This window comes from Colletotrichum tamarilloi (genome assembly GCF_030869305.1).
Source record: "Colletotrichum tamarilloi strain Tom-12 chromosome Unknown Scaffold_136.1, whole genome shotgun sequence".
Lineage (NCBI taxonomy): Eukaryota > Fungi > Ascomycota > Sordariomycetes > Glomerellales > Glomerellaceae > Colletotrichum > Colletotrichum tamarilloi.
In genome coordinates this window covers 60,447-81,467 of record NW_026849519.1, presented here as the reverse complement: position 1 = coordinate 81,467, position 21,021 = coordinate 60,447, and the positions used below count along the sequence as shown (strand labels likewise).

General features: G+C 54.4%; 7 protein-coding genes across 7 annotated transcripts; 4 read left to right on the top strand and 3 right to left on the bottom strand.

Moving 5' to 3' along the window:
- Positions 1–202: 202 nt before the first annotated feature.
- On the bottom strand, positions 203–2,282 carry CTAM01_14846 (uncharacterized protein; the record flags this gene model as incomplete). Its single annotated transcript, XM_060530845.1, has 4 exons — positions 203–637; positions 692–1,175; positions 1,233–1,302; positions 1,358–2,282. 4 exons carry the CDS (start codon positions 2,280–2,282, stop codon positions 203–205), a joined length of 1,914 nt encoding a protein of 637 aa, XP_060374601.1.
- A 746-nt stretch (positions 2,283–3,028) lies between these two features.
- CTAM01_14845 (RNA recognition domain-containing protein) lies at positions 3,029–4,911 on the top strand (the record flags this gene model as incomplete). Its single annotated transcript, XM_060530844.1, has 4 exons — positions 3,029–3,039; positions 3,096–3,159; positions 3,219–4,325; positions 4,387–4,911. 4 exons carry the CDS (start codon positions 3,029–3,031, stop codon positions 4,909–4,911), a joined length of 1,707 nt encoding a protein of 568 aa, XP_060374600.1.
- A 628-nt stretch (positions 4,912–5,539) lies between these two features.
- On the bottom strand, positions 5,540–7,324 carry CTAM01_14844 (tubulin/FtsZ family protein; the record flags this gene model as incomplete). Its single annotated transcript, XM_060530843.1, has 5 exons — positions 5,540–6,018; positions 6,078–6,581; positions 6,648–6,958; positions 7,033–7,091; positions 7,313–7,324. The coding sequence occupies 5 exons, from the start codon at positions 7,322–7,324 to the stop codon at positions 5,540–5,542; spliced, it is 1,365 nt and encodes a 454-aa protein (XP_060374599.1).
- A 2,704-nt stretch (positions 7,325–10,028) lies between these two features.
- On the top strand, positions 10,029–11,872 carry CTAM01_14843 (pisatin demethylase; the record flags this gene model as incomplete). Its single annotated transcript, XM_060530842.1, has 5 exons — positions 10,029–10,843; positions 10,909–10,972; positions 11,041–11,271; positions 11,358–11,681; positions 11,753–11,872. 5 exons carry the CDS (start codon positions 10,029–10,031, stop codon positions 11,870–11,872), a joined length of 1,554 nt encoding a protein of 517 aa, XP_060374598.1.
- A 1,904-nt stretch (positions 11,873–13,776) lies between these two features.
- On the top strand, positions 13,777–15,315 carry CTAM01_14842 (3-beta hydroxysteroid dehydrogenase/isomerase; the record flags this gene model as incomplete). The annotated part of the gene is made up of 2 exons (XM_060530841.1): positions 13,777–13,939; positions 14,075–15,315. 2 exons carry the CDS (start codon positions 13,777–13,779, stop codon positions 15,313–15,315), a joined length of 1,404 nt encoding a protein of 467 aa, XP_060374597.1.
- Positions 15,316–15,845: 530 nt separating this feature from the next.
- On the bottom strand, positions 15,846–16,247 carry CTAM01_14841 (uncharacterized protein; the record flags this gene model as incomplete). The annotated part of the gene is made up of 1 exon (XM_060530840.1): positions 15,846–16,247. The coding sequence occupies one exon, from the start codon at positions 16,245–16,247 to the stop codon at positions 15,846–15,848; it is 402 nt and encodes a 133-aa protein (XP_060374596.1).
- A 3,494-nt stretch (positions 16,248–19,741) lies between these two features.
- On the top strand, positions 19,742–20,542 carry CTAM01_14840 (uncharacterized protein; the record flags this gene model as incomplete). Its single annotated transcript, XM_060530839.1, has 3 exons — positions 19,742–19,856; positions 19,957–20,033; positions 20,153–20,542. The coding sequence occupies 3 exons, from the start codon at positions 19,742–19,744 to the stop codon at positions 20,540–20,542; spliced, it is 582 nt and encodes a 193-aa protein (XP_060374595.1).
- Positions 20,543–21,021: the final 479 nt, after the last annotated feature.

Below are 21,021 nucleotides of genomic sequence, written 5' to 3'. Positions count from 1 at the left end.
TTCTGCTTGAGAAATCATGCACAGAAGGAAGGACAGAGCTACTGCTACGTGCTTGAAGCTTCTCATTGTAAGCTGCGTTGGACGCCACGGGTGCACAACTAGTTTAAGGAAAGAAAAAGGGGCGAGCTGCCCAAGCCGTCGTGGGGTATCATAACAGAGCAGTAAGCCTCGAAAACGCCGTTGGCCGTCCATTGATGCCGTCCTAACTAGCCATCGCCGACACTGGCTCTTGTTTGGGAGCTGTGTTTTTCGCAGCTTTTGATGTGCGGCTGCCTGCGCGCTTCATCTGGGCGCTCTGTGTCAAAACATTGGCTGTTCTGACCATCTCGGGAGAAGCAGAAATAAATCGGTTCATTGGCGGCGACGCCTGCGGCACGACATGGCCATTCGTCACGGCTGGTATCGGTTGTTGGTTGGACGGGCCTGCTGCTGCTTTACCTCCCTGCATTGGACTGCTCAATCGAGCACCGGCTGCTGCAGGTCCTGTGTTGATCTTGTGCGCAATGTGGTTCGGGTTGGCCCATGGAGTATCTTTGATAAATTGCTCCCCGGCGGGGCCGAGGTTAGATCCGAAAGCCACTGCTTGATAATCGTCAATGGGCTGCATTATTGAACGCTGACGAGGTTTCGTGTTGCGCTGGTAGGAGTCAGTAATGTGTTTTCCACCCAAAGAATCCTGCGATTCACTAACCTTCATTTGCTCCAGGTCGTCCTCGATCTCTGAGCCACTCGCGCCCCTCATGGCCGGCACCGCGGGGAAGCCCTCATGCTTAGCGAGACCGGCCAAAAACGAGACCTCCGAATTGTATGCCACGGCATTCCTTGTGCGCTGTGCAGGGTTCGTGGGGAAGAGGAGGCCGTAGTCCGGAATGCTGTGTGCGCTTCGCCTAGCATTCTGGGTCTCGTACCACTCCTTGTTGAGATCTTCGAGCATCTTTGAGCGCTTTTCCCGAGAGCCTTGGTAGAATTGATTCCAAATCTGGGCACGGCGCGCCACTGCCAATCTCTCAAGGGCCTCAACCGAGAGCTCGTATTCTTTTTCAATATTTCGAAGCCTCTTTTCGAGCCTTTCGTCCAGACATTGCTTCATGTTTAAGTATTCGGGATGTGTCGGCGGCTCGGCTTGCAGTGAATGTTCTTCATGCTCGAGGCGCTCGAGGCGATCCTTGTACAAACTGTGAAAACTGCGTTAGTCGCTGAGAAAGCTAATGCTTCTTCTCGGAAAGACTCACCGCTCGCGGAAGACGACAAATTTCTCTTCGAGATCGGTCCATTCCTCAACCGCAGCACGTTTTCTTTCAACTGTTGCATTTTGTCAGCAAGGCTTCGAAACATGGATGGGTCGCAAGCCACCTACATTCTTCGTCATTCCTGGTCGCCTCTGCCTCGTCGTCACCTTCGTGGTCAGCCTGGTCGTCGCCGTGAGGCCCCGAGTCGTCGTCACCACGACTATCGTCTCGGGTGTCGCCCTCGTGCCCTTCGTTTTCGTGAGCCTCGACAGCAGGACCTTTCCTTCTGCTCCCATTGCGGGTAACCTTTTTTGTGATTTGTGAATCCTTGATCGGGCTGTGACCATCGCGCGAAGGGCCACGCTTGCTGTGGGGAAGTTCCAAAACACTTTCCTCGGTCGCTGAGTGATCACCAGTATGTGAGTTTGTGGACGGGGCCTCGTCGTCATGCATTTCCACGTCAGTCTTGTGCTGATCCTGCTCCTGGGGCACGACGGAACCGGTGCGCTTCCTGGCGGGCTGGCCTGGCTCGGAAGATTCCGCGACCGGCGACCGCTTCCTTTTCTTGCTATCGGTATTCTCAGGGTCGTCTTCGGTGGTTGGGAGCTCGGTCGACTTCTTGGGCTTGGTGGGCGAGCCCAAGTCACCGTGACTAGAGGTCATTGACACGTCGTCGCGGTCGGAAAGACTGTCGTCGTCGCCATCGTCGTGGCCGTCGACAGAAAACGTCTTTTGAAGCTTGCTAGGAGTCCGTTCATAGACCTGGCCGTCGTTGAACTGATTGACAACGACGTCCTTGTGGCGCTGTGCCTGCGGGGTGTCGTAGAGACGCTCAGTCTCCGCTTCGGTATCATTTGCCTCTGATAGATTGCTGTCAGAGTCAAGCGCCTCGTCATGGTCTGGCCGAGTGTGGTCGAGCTGCATCCCATCAAGAGATTCACCGCCGTCCTTGTCCTCGACGTCGCTCAGCGGGCTGGAGATGTTGCTATCGTCATGATCGAGCGTCGCCTGCCCTGGAGAAAGGGCAGGCGGCGCGGACGCCGTAGCTGCCATTGAAAAATTGAGTTGATACCGCGGTTTGGGATATCAAATCGGGTGTTTTGGAGATTGGTTGCGTCGTGGAGCAGTGCAATTCGGGTAGACGAGTTTTCGTGGGAACGAAGACGGGGCGCGGAGGGACAAGCACCAGCGGCAGCGACAGCGGTGGGTTGGAGGAGCGGGCGGGTCGCTGTCGTGAAGAGGGAAGCGAGTGCGTGCTAAAATCAAGGTTCGAAAGAAAGGAGTTGAAGAGAAGCATCAACGCGTGTGACTGTCTGGTCCCGAATGCAGAGGTGGGCGAGCGCAAAGTGGTGGTGTTGTGGTGGGTTTTCGGGGATGAGAGAGAAGCGTTAGTGACCTGCCGCTCCATGAGAGATGCGCTCACCTGCTCCCTCTCTCTCTGTGCTCTGTGCCTTTCTCCGGCCCCCCCCCCCCCCCAGCGGAACCAGCATCGGTCGGCAGAACCAAGTCTTAGCAACGAGCGAAAGCGGTGAGAGCTGGCACAACAGCGGGCACGGGGCACTTGTCCTCGGCAAATAGCGGTCTTCTGACGTTTTGCACCAATCCACGGTTGTTCCGTTTCTTATCGGCGCACTCCACCTCCGAAATCTCTTATCGCTTTGGAGCGCAGGCCAAGTGGTACAGAGAGCTTGGTTTTTTTTCTTGTCGCGGCAGCGATCTGGGGCGGATCGGTGCATCTACAGCAGACTCGTTGCAGAACATAGATACTCTGCAAAACAAGTCATATATCTGTCGCAACAATGGGGAAAAGGTGAGTTCACTCCCAATGTCATGGCACATTTTTAAGACTAATTGCTCTATGAATAGTTCAAAACTTACGGCCTCAAGCAAGGCCATTGACCCCACCCTTGATGCCCTCTTCGCATCCAGTGTAAGTCGTTTTCTGCAAAAGTTGACCAATGCAGCCAAGAAAATTCTAACAAAATTCAGGCAGGACCTGCGAAGGCCCCGGAAAAGTCAAGGTACTCCGAAGCGCCTCCACCGAAGGCAAAGGCCGCTCCAGAGGCTTCCGACGATGATGAGGAACTACCTGATGCCGACGACGAGGAGCTGTCTGAGCTTGGTAGCGATGAAGAGATTGACCTCGAGCATATCGCCGATTCAGAGGAGGAGGAAGTTTCAGAATCAGATGCAAAGCCCAAGAAGGAGCGCAAGCGCAAGAGAGTAGAGGACGACATCGAGGGCAAATACCTGAGCAAGCTCGCCGAGGCAGAGGAGAAGGAGATCCATGCTGAGAAGCGCAGCAAGAAGGAGTCCAAGGATGCGGAAGAGGACGAAGAGTCTGCCTCAGAAACATCTTCCGAGGGCGAGAGTGCGGGTGAAGGCGGGGAGGATGAGGAGGAGGAAGAGGAAGAAGAAGAAGAGCAGGAGGAGTCTGACGATGACGCCGTCCCCGTCCACGAATCCGTCGCAGCCGAGAGCAAGGCCAAGACAAAGGACACGGAGCTCGAAAAGGCAAACCGCACAGTCTTCCTCTCCAACGTCGCCTCCGAAGCCATCGACAACAAGACGGCCAAGCGCACCCTCGAAGCCCACCTCACCAGCGTTCTCGACAAGGACGCCAAGCCCCCGCAAAAGATCGAGTCCATCCGCTTCCGCTCCATCGCCTTCTCCGGCGGCGGCCTCCCCAAGCGCGCAGCCTACATCACAAAGTCCCTCATGAACGAGACGACCAAGTCCGCAAACGCCTACGTCGTCTTCTCCACGCCCGCCGCCGCGCGCAAGGTCTGCGCCGAGCTCAACGGCACCATCGTCCTCGACCGCCACCTGCGCGTCGACAGCGTCGCTCACCCCGCTCCGACGGACCACCGCCGCTGCGTCTTCGTCGGCAACCTCGGCTTCATCGACGACGAGACCATCCTCGCCACCAACGAGGAGGGCGAGACGGTGCAGAAGAAGCGCACCAAAGTGCCGGCCGACATTGAGGAGGGTCTCTGGAGGACGTTTGGCAAGCACGCCGGCAAGGTCGAGAATGTGCGCGTCGTTCGCGATCCCAAGACGAGAGTGGGCAAGGGTTTCGCCTACGTCCAGTTCTACGTAAGTTGCCTTCAAATACTGCGACGTAGTAGGAGAAACATTGCTAAACAAATATCCACAGGACGGTAACCACGTAGAATCAGCCCTCCTCCTAGACGGCAAGAAGTACCCCCCGATGCTCCCCCGCATCATGCGCGTAACCCGCGCAAAGGCCCCCCACAAGACCGCCCTCGCCATGGAGCGCACCAACAAGGCCAGAGCCGCCCAAGCAGACGCTTCACGCGGAGCCCCCGGCAGCACAAAGTACAAGGCCAAGATCACCCCCGAGCAGCAGTCCCTCGCCGGCCGCTCCAGCCGTCTCCTGGGCCGTCAAGGAGCCCGCCGCGAGCAGCGCAGAGGCCGAGAATTCGAAGATAGGAAGCCGCGCGCCCCTGGCAACGGCTCCGGCGCCATCCCCAAGGATGAGATGAAGAAGCCCGAGGACTTCATTTTTGAGGGCCGCCGCGCCAGTGCCAAGGACGGCAGGCCAAAGGATCTCAAGTTCAACAAGCGGAGTAAGCCCCTGAACAAGGGCGGCGTCAAGAAGAGCAAGCCTACGGGCCGTGGTGCCAAGAGAGCCGCGGAGTGGAAGAAGAAGCAAAAATGAATCTAACAATTTGCGGAGGGGGTGGGGTGACCTACTTGTATTGAGGTAGTTGCATGAAATACCAAAAGTAGACGGATGGAAGCGTCGGGAAAAGGCGTACAAAATAATGAACATTATACAAAGCACATTGATACATCTGTGACTTACAGAGCAACCCTCGATTCCCACATCAAGTATTGTTTTGCTACCAATAGCACATATGTACGTTACACTCTGCAATCACAGCACCGAATCACAACATGCAAAGTAATTTGGAAGAATACGTCGATTTACAAGTGACTAGTTTCAATCCCCCAAGAGGCTCTCGTCAGACAAGTCAGGAGGTACCACGTATGTACTTGTGAAAGAAGAAAGTGACTTGGTCTCATCTATTATAACTCGAGCTTGACGCCGAAATATCCATTCGTTGGGTTATGGGTTAATCCAGTGCCTTGTGCGTCCATGTCCGTCCGGCGAGAATGAGAACGAGAACAAAAGTCTACCGAACCGACATCCCGACGGCCGCCAAAAGAACAAACTTTTTTTCATGCAATTCGGTTTTCGTCCAAGGCTGCCGGGTTCGTCATTGTTCGTTGCAGCAACCGATATACCGCGAAACAAAAAAACGGTGACGGTCTCCGATGTCGGCTTAGTACTCGGCATCGTCCTCCTCACCCTCGTACGAGTCGGCAGCAACCTCCTCGTAATCCTTCTCAAGTGCAGCAAGATCCTCACGGGCCTCGCTGAACTCACCCTCCTCCATACCCTCACCGACGTACCAGTGGACGAAGGCACGCTTGCTGTACATGAGATCGAACTTGTGGTCCAGTCTCGACCAGGCCTCGGCGATGGCGGTGGTGTTGGACAACATGGAGACGGAGCGGTCGACAGAGGCGAGACCACCATCGCCAGCGGCGGCGGGAACGGCCATGGGCTTCTGGTAGTTGATTCCGAGCTTGAAACCGGTCGGGCACCACTCGACCAGGTTGAAGGAGGACTTGGCCTTGAGGGCAGCAATGGCGGCGTTGCAGTCGCGGGGGACGACGTCGCCACGGTACAGAAGGGCAACAGCCATGTACTTTCCGTTGCGGGGGTCGCAGACGACCATCTGGTTGTTGGGCTCGAAGCCTGTGATGGATTAGCGCTCGTTCGTATTCACATTTTGCTGGCAGACGATAAAGACATACACTGGAAGGTGAGCTCCTGGACCTTGAAACTCTCGTGAGAGCTCTTGTTGGCAGAGATGACGGGAGCGTAGCTGATCAAGGGGTAGTGAATACGAGGGTAGGGGACCAAGTTGGTCTGGAACTCGTTGAGATCGACGTTGAGGGCACCATCGAAACGGAGGGAGGAGGTGATGGAGGAGACAACCTGGGCGATCAGGCGGTTGAGGTGCTCGTAACCGGGACGGGGAATGTCGAGGTTGCGGCGGCAGATGTCGTAGACAGCCTCGTTGTCGACGAGGAAAGTGCAGTCCGAGTTCTCAATGGTGCTGTGGGTAGACAGGACGGCGTTGTAGGGCTCAACGACGGCAGTCGAGACGCGAGGGGCGGGGTAGACGGCGAACTCAAGCTTCGACTTCTTGCCGTACTCTGTGGAGAGGCGCTCGAGGAGGAGGGCACCGAATCCAGAACCGGTACCACCGCCGAAGGAGTGGAAGATCAGGAAACCCTGGAGGGAGTGGCAGTTGTCTATAGGAGGTATTGGTTAGTTTCGACGTGGCCGGCGGGCCGAAAGGCATCAAAAGGGGTACGGACCAGCGACGCGGCGAACACGGTCAATGACATTGTCGACCATCTCCTTGCCGATGGTGTAGTGACCACGAGCGTAGTTGTTGGCAGCATCCTCCTTGCCGCTGATCAACAGCTCAGGGTGGAAGAGCTGACGGTAGCCGCCAGTTCGGATCTCGTCGATGGGAGAGGGGTCGAGATCGACGAAGAGGGAGCGAGGAACGTATTTTCCTCCGCTCGTCTCGGTGAAGAAGGTCTCGTAGGAACCGCCGTCGACGACGTCCTTGGCGCTGGGGTCAGGACGACCATCGGAGCCGAGGCCGTGCTCGAGGAGGTAGCTGCGCGTTGGGCGGTCAGTTTCACCGGATTTCGCGTTTGGATCGGGAGGTTATGAGATTGGAGGTCAACGTACAGCTCCCAGGCAGAGTTACCCAGCTGGGTACCGGCCTGACCGAGATGAAGGTGAAGAATCTAGAGATATCGCCGTCAGTATTGGGGCCACACACCGAGGTCAGGATGGATGGGACAGCTAGGTAAGGTAGGCTAGATTTCAGGGGTCGCCTCGGTACGGGAAAATGGGGGAGAGTAGCGAGCAGCCAGCAAGCAACCCACGATCCCGCGGGAAGCTGTGATATGGAGGATTTGGAGTAGAGATCAGAAGATAAAAGGAGAATGAATGACATTGAACATACCTCGCCCTTCATTGTGTAATGTGGCTCAATGAAACTTGGGAATAGCTGCGACGCAAAGTGGAATGGGGAAAGGGAATATTTTCACGCGCGCAGCGCAGAGTTGAGGTTCGGAAGAGCTAGGGGGGGAGGAAGGTGTTGGTGATGGTTTTCAGAGGTTTGGAGTGGAGGGTCACTTGTTGTGGGCAAGGCGGGGCACAATCAACAAGGCCGACCAGTGGCGCGATAGGCTTCAAGGCAAAGGGTATTCCCCCCCCCCTTCTTCACTGGGCTTAGCGCCTGCCTTTCACTGCTAGCTTTAGTGCTCTAACAGCTGTTGGTGTGTTGGGTTTCCAGTACCAAGATGATTGCGGGGTTCCTCTGAGCCAATCAAGTACCGGTGTCACTCTCACCGCTACATGGCCCAAGCGTTTTTCCCTTTTGTCTATTGGACGACGTTCAGGGGTGCATGAAGATACCCGCACACTGCCACCTGCCATCACCATTTACCGGCCCTTCACACGGCAACAGCTGCGATATACGACGGGATATCAAGCTCGGAAATATTCTTTCCTTCTTCACCTGGCTATCAAGGCAGAAACAGACATACTTAAGGCTTCAATTGCATTCAGTACCCTCACCGCTCACTCATCAGCTGCCACCTCTTCTCTTCCTTCTTGACACAAATGGTCTGTGCGGGGAATCCGGGGTCCAAGGCATTGACTTTCGGGAACGGCAGGCGAAGATCTTGCCAAATTCGTAGTGCCTTTGATGAGGAAAAAAATCTGAGAGCACTTTGGGAAGGCTGGTGGTTCAACAACTCTGAGGCTCTAGCACGGCTATACCCTAGATTCTTCTTCTCTAATTCAAACAGCCAAGTTGAGACGACGTCGTTCGAAGGCATATCCTCGTAGTCGGTGACATCCGAGCGATCTTCAGAGGGGCCGAGCCAGATCCGGCCCCACTCTCCGCTTCCGTTTGTCGTCCGACGTTAACAACTTCTCCTTGTCCAAGGTAGCCCTACAACAATTTAGACGACAAGTCGGATCAAAGAACTCAAGTTCAAAGTAATCAATAGATTGCCAAGGGTATTCAAGTACGTCACAGCTCAAAGAATAACTCTTCTGGTAGGAACGGTTTGGTTCCCGAATTGCCCACTCCAAGGTAGAGACTAACTTAGCCTCGAGCAAGGATACGCAGTTGAGGGCAATATTACCTTATAGTTCATGGGTTAGGTGTCAAAACTGCTTTGAGCTAGCTGCGACTTTGACATGATCCATCTCGTTGTGTTACATTCTTCAAGTTACGAGTACAGTGGTTTAGAGGCGCATGTTCATAGCGTACTCGTTTCCACCTTGAAGAGAGTGGTCAATGGCAAGATTCATGGTTTCACAAACATCCTTCCTAGGCAAATTTGTACAACCTTGATCCTATCAAGTTCAGTTCCATCTTGTGCTTTACGGCATTTCCTTTTTCCTTCAACGCCACGTCAATGTTCCTCCTTCTAAAGGGCCACATCTTGTTCTGCTATCTGTTCCTGACCCTTCGGCAACGTGAGAGTATCTTCCATCAACGACTTTGAGGCAGCCTAGACTGCGTGCCTTTTGGCAGTAGCCAGCTGGGGTCGGGGAGGGATCACCTAGTTGATCGTGACAGAGCTTCTGCTAGTAAAATCTAATTTGGACCTCATATATAATTTTCTTACCTTTCTGCAGTGGTACCATATCACGTCCAGACCCAGCCTTGAGAGATGCGAGACCCCTCACTACGCCTATCAACCTCTAATCTGCTATTATCGCCTGGAAAGAACGAGATTGGTCCTCATTTCTTGTGACTTTAGTAGACGGAATGTCAACCATAGGAGCCACCAGTGCTAGATGCTTCTGGAGAGCCCCGGGCCATCGAAACTCTCTCGTCGCAGGCTACATGCCTTAGCTCCGCAGAAAACCAATTAGATGGGTCGAAAACAACGAAAGCCAGAGCCAGCATCTGCTTTATACTTGAGAAACAAATGCCTTCTATGCCAAAGTGGCAAGACTAGCCCTTGGAAGAAAGTGGAAGTGGAAAGCGAAAAGAGTCCCATTACCTTTCTTAAATGGCAATTGCGACAGATCCTAGCACCCTTGTCAGATGCTGTCTGCTGTCCAGCTTGAACTAGCCCACGTCCAGACTTGTGATATCCATCCTTCTCGACCAAAGTCCCTTTAAAGACCGTAGTCAGTCCCAGAATGATCTCTTAAATCTCAACGAAGGGGGCACACCTGAACCGGGTCATTCTCGGCTCTTGCCATCTCATAGGTCTTACATGCCGCAATGCCGTATTCCCTCATCAATACTGCACGTCCCGTAAAATGCATGCAACTCTCACCACCTAATCAAATGCTACATAAAACGGGCGCTAAGCTGCCGGTAGCGGGGCCGACATAATACGATATCGAATGACACAAGAGCTATTTCCATCACATTTTAGACCTTGTGGACGAATGTTAAAAAACCCCGGTAGATCGACATCTTCGAGGCCGCCATAGGTAACTGCGGTACGACGTGGTGCTGACACCTCCATATAAGCGTGACAATCACGACCGAACTCCGTAAACTTTGGAGTATACGGCAAAAGTGTGAAAATGATACAAAATACCCTTCTTCTCTCGCGAGACCGCGACTTTCAGGTGGTGAAAATCCAAGATCCCGACGTAGAACAGCTCAACATCCAGCGACGTCAGGAGACAAACCGCCCAACATGGCCATCCCAAACCTCACATCCCTCGACCTCTCCCCCCTCCAATATACCGCCCTCGTCCTCGCCCTCCTAACTCTCTACTACACCCTCACCTCCCTCCTCACATGGCACCGCCTCCGCCACATCCCAGCCTACTCCCCCTTATCCACCTTCTCCTACCTCCCACTCTTCCTCATCGCCCGCTCCGCCCGCCAAGAAGAAATCTACCGCACCCTCAACACCTCCCGCCTCGTCCGCGTCGGCCCCAACGAGCTCCTCACAGACGACCCCGCCGTCCTCCGCCGCATCAACGCCGTCCGCAGCGACTACGGCAAAGACTCGTGGTACTTCTCCAGCCGGTTCAACCCCTACCAGGAGACCATGTTCACCACGCTCGACAAAGGGGAACATGATCGGATGAAGGCCAAGACGGCGGCGGCGTATGCGGGGCGGGAGGTGGATTTGCTGGAGCCGAGCGTCGATGTGCAGGTTGTGAGTTTGGTCAGGCTTTTGAGGGAGAGGTATGCGTATGATGGGGGTGTCAGCGGCGGTGGTGATGGGGGACGAGGAGGAAGAGGAAAGTTGGTGGACATGGGAGTCTTGCCGGCGTATCTTACCATGGATGTGATCACCGCCGCCGCGTTCGGGAAGCCGTTTGGGCACTTGGAGGCTGATGCGGATGTGTTTGGGTTTATCAAGCAGATGAGGGATAATTGGCCGTTGATTGCGATCACGTTGGATACCCCGTGGATCCGGACGATTCGGTTTTCAAAGTTGTTTCTGAGGTGGCTTGGGCCAAGGACGACTGATGAGATTGGGCTTGGGCAGATGATGGGGTGAGTATCGTCTTTCATCGCGGAAGCCGTTCGTACTATAGGAGTTGCGACTAACGGGGTGATAGGATTGCTGAGAAGTACGTCGGAGAGAGGTTCAAATCCACCTCGAAGCCTCAGAAGGACATGTTGGTACGTCCATCTACATTTTACGAACTCTGCTTTTTGCCCTGGGAGATGGTACTGACGAATTCGACCAGGGATCGTGGATCAAGAACGGCATGACGCAGCAAGAATGCGAAGCCGAAGGCCTCTTCGCCCTCGTCGCCGGCTCGGACACTACCGCCTCCGTGATCCGTGTCACAATGCTGCATCTGATGTGCAACCCCAGGATCTACCACAAATTCAAGGCCGTCATTCGGGACGCCGTCGCCTCTGGTGTCTCGACTCCGATTACCTTTGACCAAGCCAGCAAGATCCCGTTCCTACGCGTGCGTATCACCCCCTATCCCCCCTTCCCCTCCCCCATCCAACATGCGATACATACTTAGTACATGACGATACTAAAACCTTACAGGCCCTAATCTACGAAGGCATCCGAATCCGCGCCCCAGCAACAGGCCTCTACCCCAAAACCGTCCCGCCCCAAGGCGACACCGTCGACGGCAAGTTCATCCCGGGCGGCACCGCCATCGGCATGAACGCTCCCGGCCTCCTCAAATCCCCCTTGCTCTTCGGCCCCGACGCGGAACTCTTCCGGCCGGAGCGGTTCCTCGAGGTCGACGACGACGCGGCCAGGCTGAGCATGGAGCGCGACGTGGAGATGGCGTTTGGGTACGGGCGGTATATGTGTGCGGGTAAACCGGTGGCGTTTATGGAGCTGTATAAGGCTTTCTTCGAGGTAAGTTCACAGTGACTAGACTAGGGCTGTCATCGACTAGGGATACGAAATGCTGACGTTTGCGCGGTCAGCTTATGCGCAACTTTGATTTTGAGCTTGCGGATCCGGTGAGGCCGTGGGATTCGTATAGTTATAACATCTTTGTGGAGGAGAACATGTGGACCAAGGTGACCATTTCGGAAATCAAGTAGGAGTTTATCGCTGCGTACGTCGTTTGACGGATGAGAGTTGCATTCCCTCTTAGACACTCGGTTTGATCATCGATTTTCCCTTCTCCTAGAACGTAACAAGCGAGAGGCAACAGTTCGATGTGCTTAGTAGGCCTAGTTCTGGTAGCCATTGACGAGTCTCCAGAATAGATGAATCTGGATACGTTCCGTCGTAACTCCATACCGAGATGTTCTGGTTCAAATTGCTCAACCAATAGAAATGGTGCCTGAATTTGACTTTCAATGGACAGCCTCGCCTGTGCCATCAACCTGCATAAAGCTTGTGAATGTCGACTATCCACATATATGTGTTTGCTGGTCTAACCAAGAGCATGAAGATTCAGGTGATCCAAAATAGCAAGCCCGGCCCGCGTGGTCGGGACTGAACTCGCTCCTTCGGATCTTCACGTCCCTACTTCCTTCCTTCCTTGACCTACCTTACCTCAGGCACCCGATGGTATAGTCCCCCCTCAATCCCATTCCCGTAACCAGCACAGCAGCGCCCGTCTAGGTCGGCGAGGTCAGGTCAAGCTGTGTGCAAGGTGGTCGAATGGTCAAAATAAGAACAAATACTCCTATGAAGTCAGATCTCGGGTTGACTGAGGGGCGCGCTGTTCAATTCCGGACAGGGCGTGTATTATATGGTCAGTATTTCCCTCCCCTTCCTATCCCTTTCTGTTTTCCTTCTTCTTTTTATACTAAGCAATAACATACTCCGGTGAGCACCCATAAATGCACATACATACGCACTCAGATCCAGACTCTGGCCCGAAACATCGCTTTCGATAATCATTCTTCGAGAAAGAGCCTCAAACTGCTTCCCCATCAAAGAATCATCCAATCTAGCGTGCCACATGACCGAAATAGGCCATAGCATCGATGACGAACATGAACTCATGGCATGGATCGTCAACGAGGCGCAATAAGGTTCTGACAGAGCGCCCACTCCCGTGCGCCGCGCGCACGTTATGATGCAGGTCTTTCGCGTAGCACGAAATTGCCTATGCGGGGAACAAGCTGACAGAGGAGGGCGAAAACGTACAGATGCCTGGAACCAATTAGCGCCCATATTGCGCATTAGCAGGGCAGCAAAGAGCCCCGTGGAGGGCTTCAGCTTCCCTACGATTCCCAGTTTGGGACTTGGGAAGTTGGGAATGGGAGCAATAGGTCGAACCACACGGGACCGCGCGACGCCGGTGCACCCCACGTTGGGTTTCGGGTCGCCCCGGACGAAAGTCTACGTGCCGAACGGTAGCTTCAGGCCCCGCCCTCTCCTCAGCGGGTTCAAATTGGAGCAGCAGCGGTGCCGGGATTCTCTAGTATGGGGGCCACTTGTTAAACGCCCACATAACTCGGTTAGAATACGAATAAGAGATATCCAGATTCGGAACTTTTGAAAGCCCCGAAGCCTTTCTGTGCCGTTGCGAAACAATTGGTTGGCTAAGGACATCTTTCTCAAGATGCTGACCGCTGACTCTCTCGATCTTCGTGCATCTGATGGGGGGCATCGGCTGCTGCGAACTCCAGCTCCGAGGAGTTCAGACTGAACCCGGGTACTGCAAAATGGCATTTCGGCGCAAGGACCGGCGAGGTGGGGAAGCCCTGGGACTTCCATGAGAAAAGCGTTTAGCGCATTGATCGGCTCGAATTTCAGATGCGACGGGCAAGGAGCGCGTCTTGAAAAGGGAATCTGGCACAAAAAGCCTCCCAGCTCCCCCCTCCTTTAGCGTTGCGTCATGGAAAAACAAGCTTCCTTCTCCAACTGCACCTAAAATCGTTATCTGTGTAGTTCAGAGAGTTGCAGCGCGCCGACTTCACAGTAGCAGTCGTTCGACACGGGAGCTCCGAATCCTAGGACGGAGGGAAACTGGTGGATATTGATCAACATGGTGCTGGAATCTTGGACGGCGAGGGTCGCCTTCGGCTTCCTGGCGGCTTTGCTGGCATATTTTTGGAAGATCAACCGTGCCATGTCAACGATCCATCCTGAGGCTCTGCGGGTGTCGCCGGATCGATGGACGCCAGAGAAACTCAAGCGTACCTTTGAGCGTATGGAGAAACAGCCCGTTGACTGGACTCCGCACTTACCGCCGAAATTGGATCGTCGATACATCATTGTTGGAGGCTCTGGCAAGTATTCTGCGAAAACCGTCACGTATCGCTACTGACCATGGTATGGAATAGGCCTGGTAGGAGGGCAGCTGGCTATTCAGCTCATTGCGCGCGGCCATCCGCCAGAGGCTATTCGAATCATTGACTTCCGTAAGCCTGGCCGCGACGACATGAGTGAGGGTCCGATATCTAGAGTTGATTTTGCTCAAGCCGACATTTCTTCTGAATCAGCAACCTCTGCCGCATTTGGTAGATCGTGGCCACAGTCGGTAGCACATCTTCCATTGACCGTATTCCATACCGCCGCAGTCATTCGTCCCTCAGAGCGTAGCCAGCTGGTCTACGAACGTTGCTCCCTCGTCAACACTAGGGGAACCGCCCATGTTCTTGCCGCAGCTAAGACTTCGGGAGCAGATGTTCTCGTCTTTACCTCGTCTTGTAGTGTGGCCTTGAAACCTACTAAATTCTTCAACGCTCCGTGGAGTCGGTGGCCGACGAACTTCTTCCAGGTCCTTGATGAAGTAGACTTCAAGAAGCCGATGCGTCCTCACGAAGAGTTCTTCGCCAACTATGCCAGAAGCAAGGCCGAAGCCGAGCGACTCGTCTGCAGCGCGAACAAGGTGCCACAAGATCCCACGCAGGCAGGGGGCTTTCGCACCGGCGCCATCCGGCCAGGAAATGCCATTTACGGCCACAAGGACGATTATCTGGTTGGAGCGACAGTACGCATGGCCAGTTTCCCTACCTTCACAGCGCCCTTTATGCAGAACTGGGTCCATGGGGCCAACGTGGCTCTGGCACATCTGCAGTACGAAGCAGCCCTGCTCGGCCCTCACGCGCACAAAGTGGCTGCCCGCCCATTCCTTGTCACAGATGGAGGACCGCCTCCGGTTTTCAAGGACTTTTACACACTCGTGCAGTCGGTTAGCGTGACACCCTTTCACGTGCAATATCCGCCGCCACTGATTTTGCTGCTCTTGGCTCATTGCATAGAGGCCTATTGCTTGTTGCTTTGGAAGGTGCCAGCGTTGCAGAATATCTTCTCGGAACCCGGATTGCCGTTGTACATGCTGCAGCCCGCTTCCGTGGCAGGTGCCATCAATGCTATTATCAACGATGCCGACGCTCGACGACGACCAGAGGAGGGCGGATTGGGATACCAGGCCAAGTGTACGACCATGGAGGGACTGTGTATGCAGCTCGGCGCATGGAATAAGTGGGTGAAGAGCGGAGGCGAGAAAGTCAGAAGCGAGAAGGGCATCGTCAAGGATGTTCTTGAAGTTGGAGTCGAGCCTGTTGCGAGGCGAGCATGAGGTCACAAACTTCAGCCGGCGGTCGACTGCTGGAGACCCCTTTTGGTGCATGTCGAAGGAATTCAGATTTCATCTTCGGCGGCGAATCCAAGAGAGTGGAGTATCCAGGTTTTGCTGGCGCCGTACAAAGGAAAAAGTTGTAGCTCTTGAAGAATTATGCAGCTTCCCGTCATCGGCAATAGCTTGGCAGTGTCTTGATCCAAGCTTCGGGTGTTGACCATGTAAGTGGCACACGCTTGTCGACAGGATGACAGGTGACGTCTTGACACGGCACGGAGATCCGGAACCTGGATCCTCGTCCGGCCCCCACAACCCCGGCTTGCCAAGTTGGCGGCGCTGGGGGGCAGCTGCATGGCGCTCCGAAAATCACTTCTTGGGGTTCTTATGATGGGAATCCCGTAAATCCCATGCTTAGGCATAACATCGTTCTTCGATTAAGTCCGTTAAAAGCTTCAACGCACGCTAGGAGGGCCTCCCTCAGAAGCCGATCCATTGACTTTCTAGACGGAGGAAAACATTACTGAGGCAGCTCAACAAGCCAAGCCACTCAACAGAAGATGAAGCCATAGACTGAGGGCTGGCGGCAAAGACGCTGGCTGGGCGATGCGTTCGTAAGCTTGGTGGCGGGGTCGTGCCAGCGGGTACAGACAAGCAAAGTTCGTATCGGCAGCCTCTTGCAGGTCTAGGCCAACTTTGCGAGTAGTTTCTGGCGACGCCTCAAGAAATGCGCAAACTTGGTTCGCGGGTGGCTGGCGAAGGACGGGAGGGTGTGATGAGATGGATGCAGCTGGACGAGGCGGAGAATCTGCATGGCCGAACAGACGCTGCAGATGGTCCGATGTAAGTGACGGTTGGCTGGTCATAGCCGGTGCGACAGACACATGCAGAATGTTTGCGGTTGGCTGGAAGACAATACCTATGGTACTGGCCATGAGTGAATCACCAATGTACTCTGAATTGAACAAGAGACCGTTTCTGCTGCCCAACTGTCGCCTGTTGGAAACTGGAACATATCGAAAGCGGATGAACGTTGCCGTGAGAGACAATACCTAGTCGACTTTTGCATCCGATAGCAAGCTCTGCTTCAGGCGGGTTGGTAGCAGCCCCTCCTGCATACCGGTACCCCAGGCGTTTGGTGCAGATGGCTAGTGTAGATAACTAGTGTCACTGTTGATGACGATCACTAGAAAGCTGGGCAAGCAATTGACTGCAATGATTGGCCAGCGAGCTCGTGGTAGCTCAGCGCCCAGGATTGTGAGAGGTAGCTCACCATGGTCTGCCAGTGCCACAGGTGCCAGGTGTTACTTCGGGTTAGTGCTACTGCAAGAGCGTGCGTGGACTGGCCGCGTTGCCGATTTGAGAGACTCATTGTCTTTTTCATCCGCCCAAAATCGACATTGGAGTTGGCGAGGCGGCCTCTTTGTGCCGTGATTGTTGGCTGGCGTCCAACGGCGTTGGAGCTTTGGGCGCGAACATCCGCATGCGCCGGGCTGCTCCATAGGTTGCTCCACGAAAAGAAAAAAAAAAAAAAAAAAGAACCGTTGCAGCAGGCATTTGTAAGGCCAGCAGGACAGGGTTTCTCGATATGGGGCCGGGCTCAACCGGACACTAAGGTGAGTGCTCTGTGGAGAGGTTCAGGTGGTTGATCATGATGCTGAGATGTTGGCTTGTGAAGGCTCATGGCGTCTGCTGTACCACCATTCGATACTTTGCGTCTGTTCACAGGGGAAAAGGGGGTGTTTGGAAGGTAAGGAGGTTCGCAAACAGAAACAGAACATGGTACAAGAGTGAGGCAGGGAATCAGTGAACAGGGCGGCAATTCAGCGACGCCAAGAAGAGGGCGACGCGATGCGATGTGAGAAGGGGCGGGTAAAGGCCAGGTTCGTTTCGGAAGATGAGACGTCTTTTTGGTACACCATCATAGCTGCCACTTTGGTGAATTGGCGATTGACGATGCAATCCGTGTAATCGAGAGTGGTCTCTAGAGATGCCGCCGGGAAATATTCCACGTCTGCCGGCAATGAAAGAACCATCGGGAAATCAATGAATCTGAGGCATCGGTACTCCGTAGGTTGTGCAGTGGATGACAGTGACGGGGAGAAGCCAGAGACCGAGGGCGAAGAAGAAGCAGCAAATGGGACGGCGCCCGGAGCAAAGTGCGTTGCGTTGAATTGATTGGCAATAGATACCCTTGCCCCCACACAAGAATGGAGATGGAACTTGCGAGTCTCCCGGACCACGGCAACAGCCAAGCTGCATATCTGTGGCTAGTGTTCCTGCCGTTCTAACACCGTTTGGGACTGGTGTTGTTTCTGTAGACCGAGGAGCGGAGGAACTCTCGAGGAAGTTGAGGGAAAGAACACCAGACCTCAGTCACGATTCGTACCTGGTCAAGTACCTAGTAATAGAGGAGCGGAAGGTGGACCTGTGTTGGGTAACGTTAGACCGAGATGAAAAGCCCGGGCCCTGCGAAATCTGAAATCTGAAGGAGACGCCGGCGGAGGGAGGGGGGGGGGGGGCAATTTTTTCCCTCTGTGCTCTCGCTATCTCATTTTGCTTCTCTCTGTTTTGTTATGAGACAGGCACCGCAAGGAATGCGACTGTAATAGCACTTGGCGCTGCGACCATCGCCTGGTCAATGGAATCTCGCGTGCGGCGTGCCATGCCTGTCCTGTCGCGACTGACAGTAGCCGTTCCCATTACTTTCCTTAGTCAGGCAGCATCTCTCACTGAACTGTAATGAGAGACTGACCTAGCCAAAGGTTCGGCGGGAAGAATTATGTTGTTCCCGGTGAATCCTGGAGTGTGCATGTATGAGTGAACACTCAGCCTAGCCGGTGGCATGGCATAAGCCGCGGTGGCACAGGCAAACTACCGGGCCATGTCTGTATTAATTATGGAATGAAAGCGGAAAAGATGCGACGACGCCGATGAGGCCATCACGAGGGTCGCTGAAAGTTTCAGTCTCCAAAGTCTGAGGCGACAGGGACCAGGTGCCACTGACAGGGCAGCCCTATGCCTGCTTAGCTACGCAGTACCCCCCTCATATGAGCATCCACCGTTGCGGCACTTGACAATTGACGATGTTATTGTGAGATTGGGATCAAGTGTATCAGAAATTGCGCTGTGGGAAGTAGAAGAAGAATTAAACCACCACCACTTTGCGGGATGGCGCTGTCTTAGCTTCTGCTCGAGAAGATGCACTTTGATTATCTGCACAGCGAAGATACGTAGGTACACATCCAATTCCCGCCATGCGCAACCTTGTAGCGTTCCTATCTTGATTAAGGCCATATGCGGTACGTACCTCCCCGGCCAGTCGGTCGAGGACCCGCCCCTGCCGATAACAGCAAAGCCGCGGACTGTCTGTGCGAATTCGCTGACGCTCACGCACGCTCTCGGTGACGATGTCGCTTCTCAGTTCTGACCTCATCACGAGAATTCCATCGTGATTCAACCCGAGTCCGCAACAGCAACCTCGATTGGACTTTGCTCGACGGAGATACGGCGGCTGCACTGGAGGATGTGCATATGTTCCTGGTTGGGTTTCCCCTCTCCCCCACTGTGACCCGACATTTGCGATGGGTGGACCCCAGCCACACGTCTGTATCCGCCAGTACGTACCCGTCTTTGCAGGCCTTCCAGTTTGTGTGAGGGAAGAACGGGCCAAGCCCGGCGACTTGCGACTGTCATGTAAGTGGTACCCTTGTATTGTGCCCAACACGGACGCGCCGGTGCAATTGCTGCTGGGCGGACGTGGGCATCGTGTCCCTACCTTAGTGGAAAGAGAAGGGAAAGCGAGGGCAAGGCCGCACGTGTGAGGTCGGGTAGGTAGGTGCTAAGAGAGGGAAAAATGTGTGAGAGAGAGACCGGGAGAGAGAAAAAAAAGACGCGGTCGGCCGGACAGGTACCGCGCAATCAAACCATGCGTTGCCTGTCTTTCTGATGATCGCAAGAGGGAAGGTGCGGTTTCTGCTGTTCCACCAGCCACCCTTGTAACTGTCCACTGGCACCTGCACTCATACCTGGACTCCTCACACTTTTTTCCCGCTCCCCCCATTGAGCTTACCGCATTCAAGGCAAGTGCGACCAGAGAGACAAGCGTGGGAAAGAACCACTCACACACACCCCGAGGTACCTGCCGCTCTTGTTGCTGTTGCTGCTGTTGCTGCACTCTTGCCTCATAATAAAACCACATCGTTGCCCGCGTCGCCCATCTGTTTAGACCTCACCTCTTCTCTTTTCCCCGTCCACACTCCGTCAAACATCACCAGCAAGCACATCCAGGCAAAACATCTTCACCCCGCCGACGATACTTTGGAACTGAATATCGCTTGATTGATTGTCAGACGTTCTCTCCCGTCTCCATTCAACAACTTCAACCAACCACAATTTCCACTACCTCTACACATCACCAACAGACAACATGCGTACTTCCCTCGCCATCGTGGCCCTCTCGGCCCTCACTGCCGTCTCTGCCCAGCGCAAGGTCTACACTGCTGCCGATATCAACGTTGCTACTGTCTCCGTGAACCAGAGAGGTAAGTCAACCGGGAGAATCATGCCATCATCTTCGGCAATCCGGCTTTGCCGTATGATTACAGCCACTGAGCATTGACTAATTCTTTTTCCCTTCCACAGCCAGCTGGTGTGTCGCCGAGCGCAACACTTGCAAGGTCCTTTGCGAGCCTAACCCCACCACCAACGACTGCGATTCTGTAAGTTCTCCTCTTTTTTCCTATGCTAGACCAGGAGCACTAGTTGCTTGTTGATCACCCCGGCCCGAATTCAAAGAGGCCGACGCTCGTGGGCAGCATGGCTAACTCTTACTCAATAGACCACCCTTGTCTACTCTTGCCTCTGCCCCAACGGCTCTGCCCCCGGCCTTGAGTACTACGAGCAGACCATGCCCACCTTCATCTGCGAGAAGGCCTTCGAGGACTGCGTCACAGCCAACGTTGGTGACGCTCGCGGCCAGACCAACTGCACCGACACCATCAAGTCCCAGTGCGGTACCATTAACGCCCAGGCCGACCAGGCTTCTGGTGTTTCCACCACCACCACCGCCTCTGCTACCAGCACTCCCACCGGAACTAATACCGCCGCTACTACTCCCGCCGCCTCCAGCTCCAGCTCGTCCGCCTGGGCTGTTCCTACTGCGAACCCCGCCCATGTCGGCAACGCTGCTGCTGTCGCTGCCATTGGTCTCCTCGCCTATATGCTTTAGATTGATTCTGCAATCTATTAGACTGTGGTAAACTGCGAGCCGCGATTGCTTCGTGCGGCGACATGATTGACAATCGCGGGCTTTGAGCGGTATTTCGCTTCTCTGTAATCACCTTCCCTACTACCCGGTCTGCGTGCTTACCACGCGGCTCCCTAATCTTTTTTGACGAGGAATACGTGGAATTATGCGATGGAGACGATGGATATTCCCACCCGTATGGCATTTTGAAGTTCTAGGAGGAGTCAGTGCGTTACAGGGACGGGTGATGTCACCCCATGTTGCTTTTGCTCTGCATTTCGCGTTTTAGGCATGATTGAAAGACAGTCCAGACGACGTCAAAAGAAATGAAGAATTGATTCCCCCCAATTCCCTGTCCCCTCTGCTTTGAGCGTTGACTACCGGCCTATCACCATTATGGCCGACCATCATGGCCGACAATGGGCTTGTGACAGTCTCCCATTGGCCTTCTTTGAGGTATG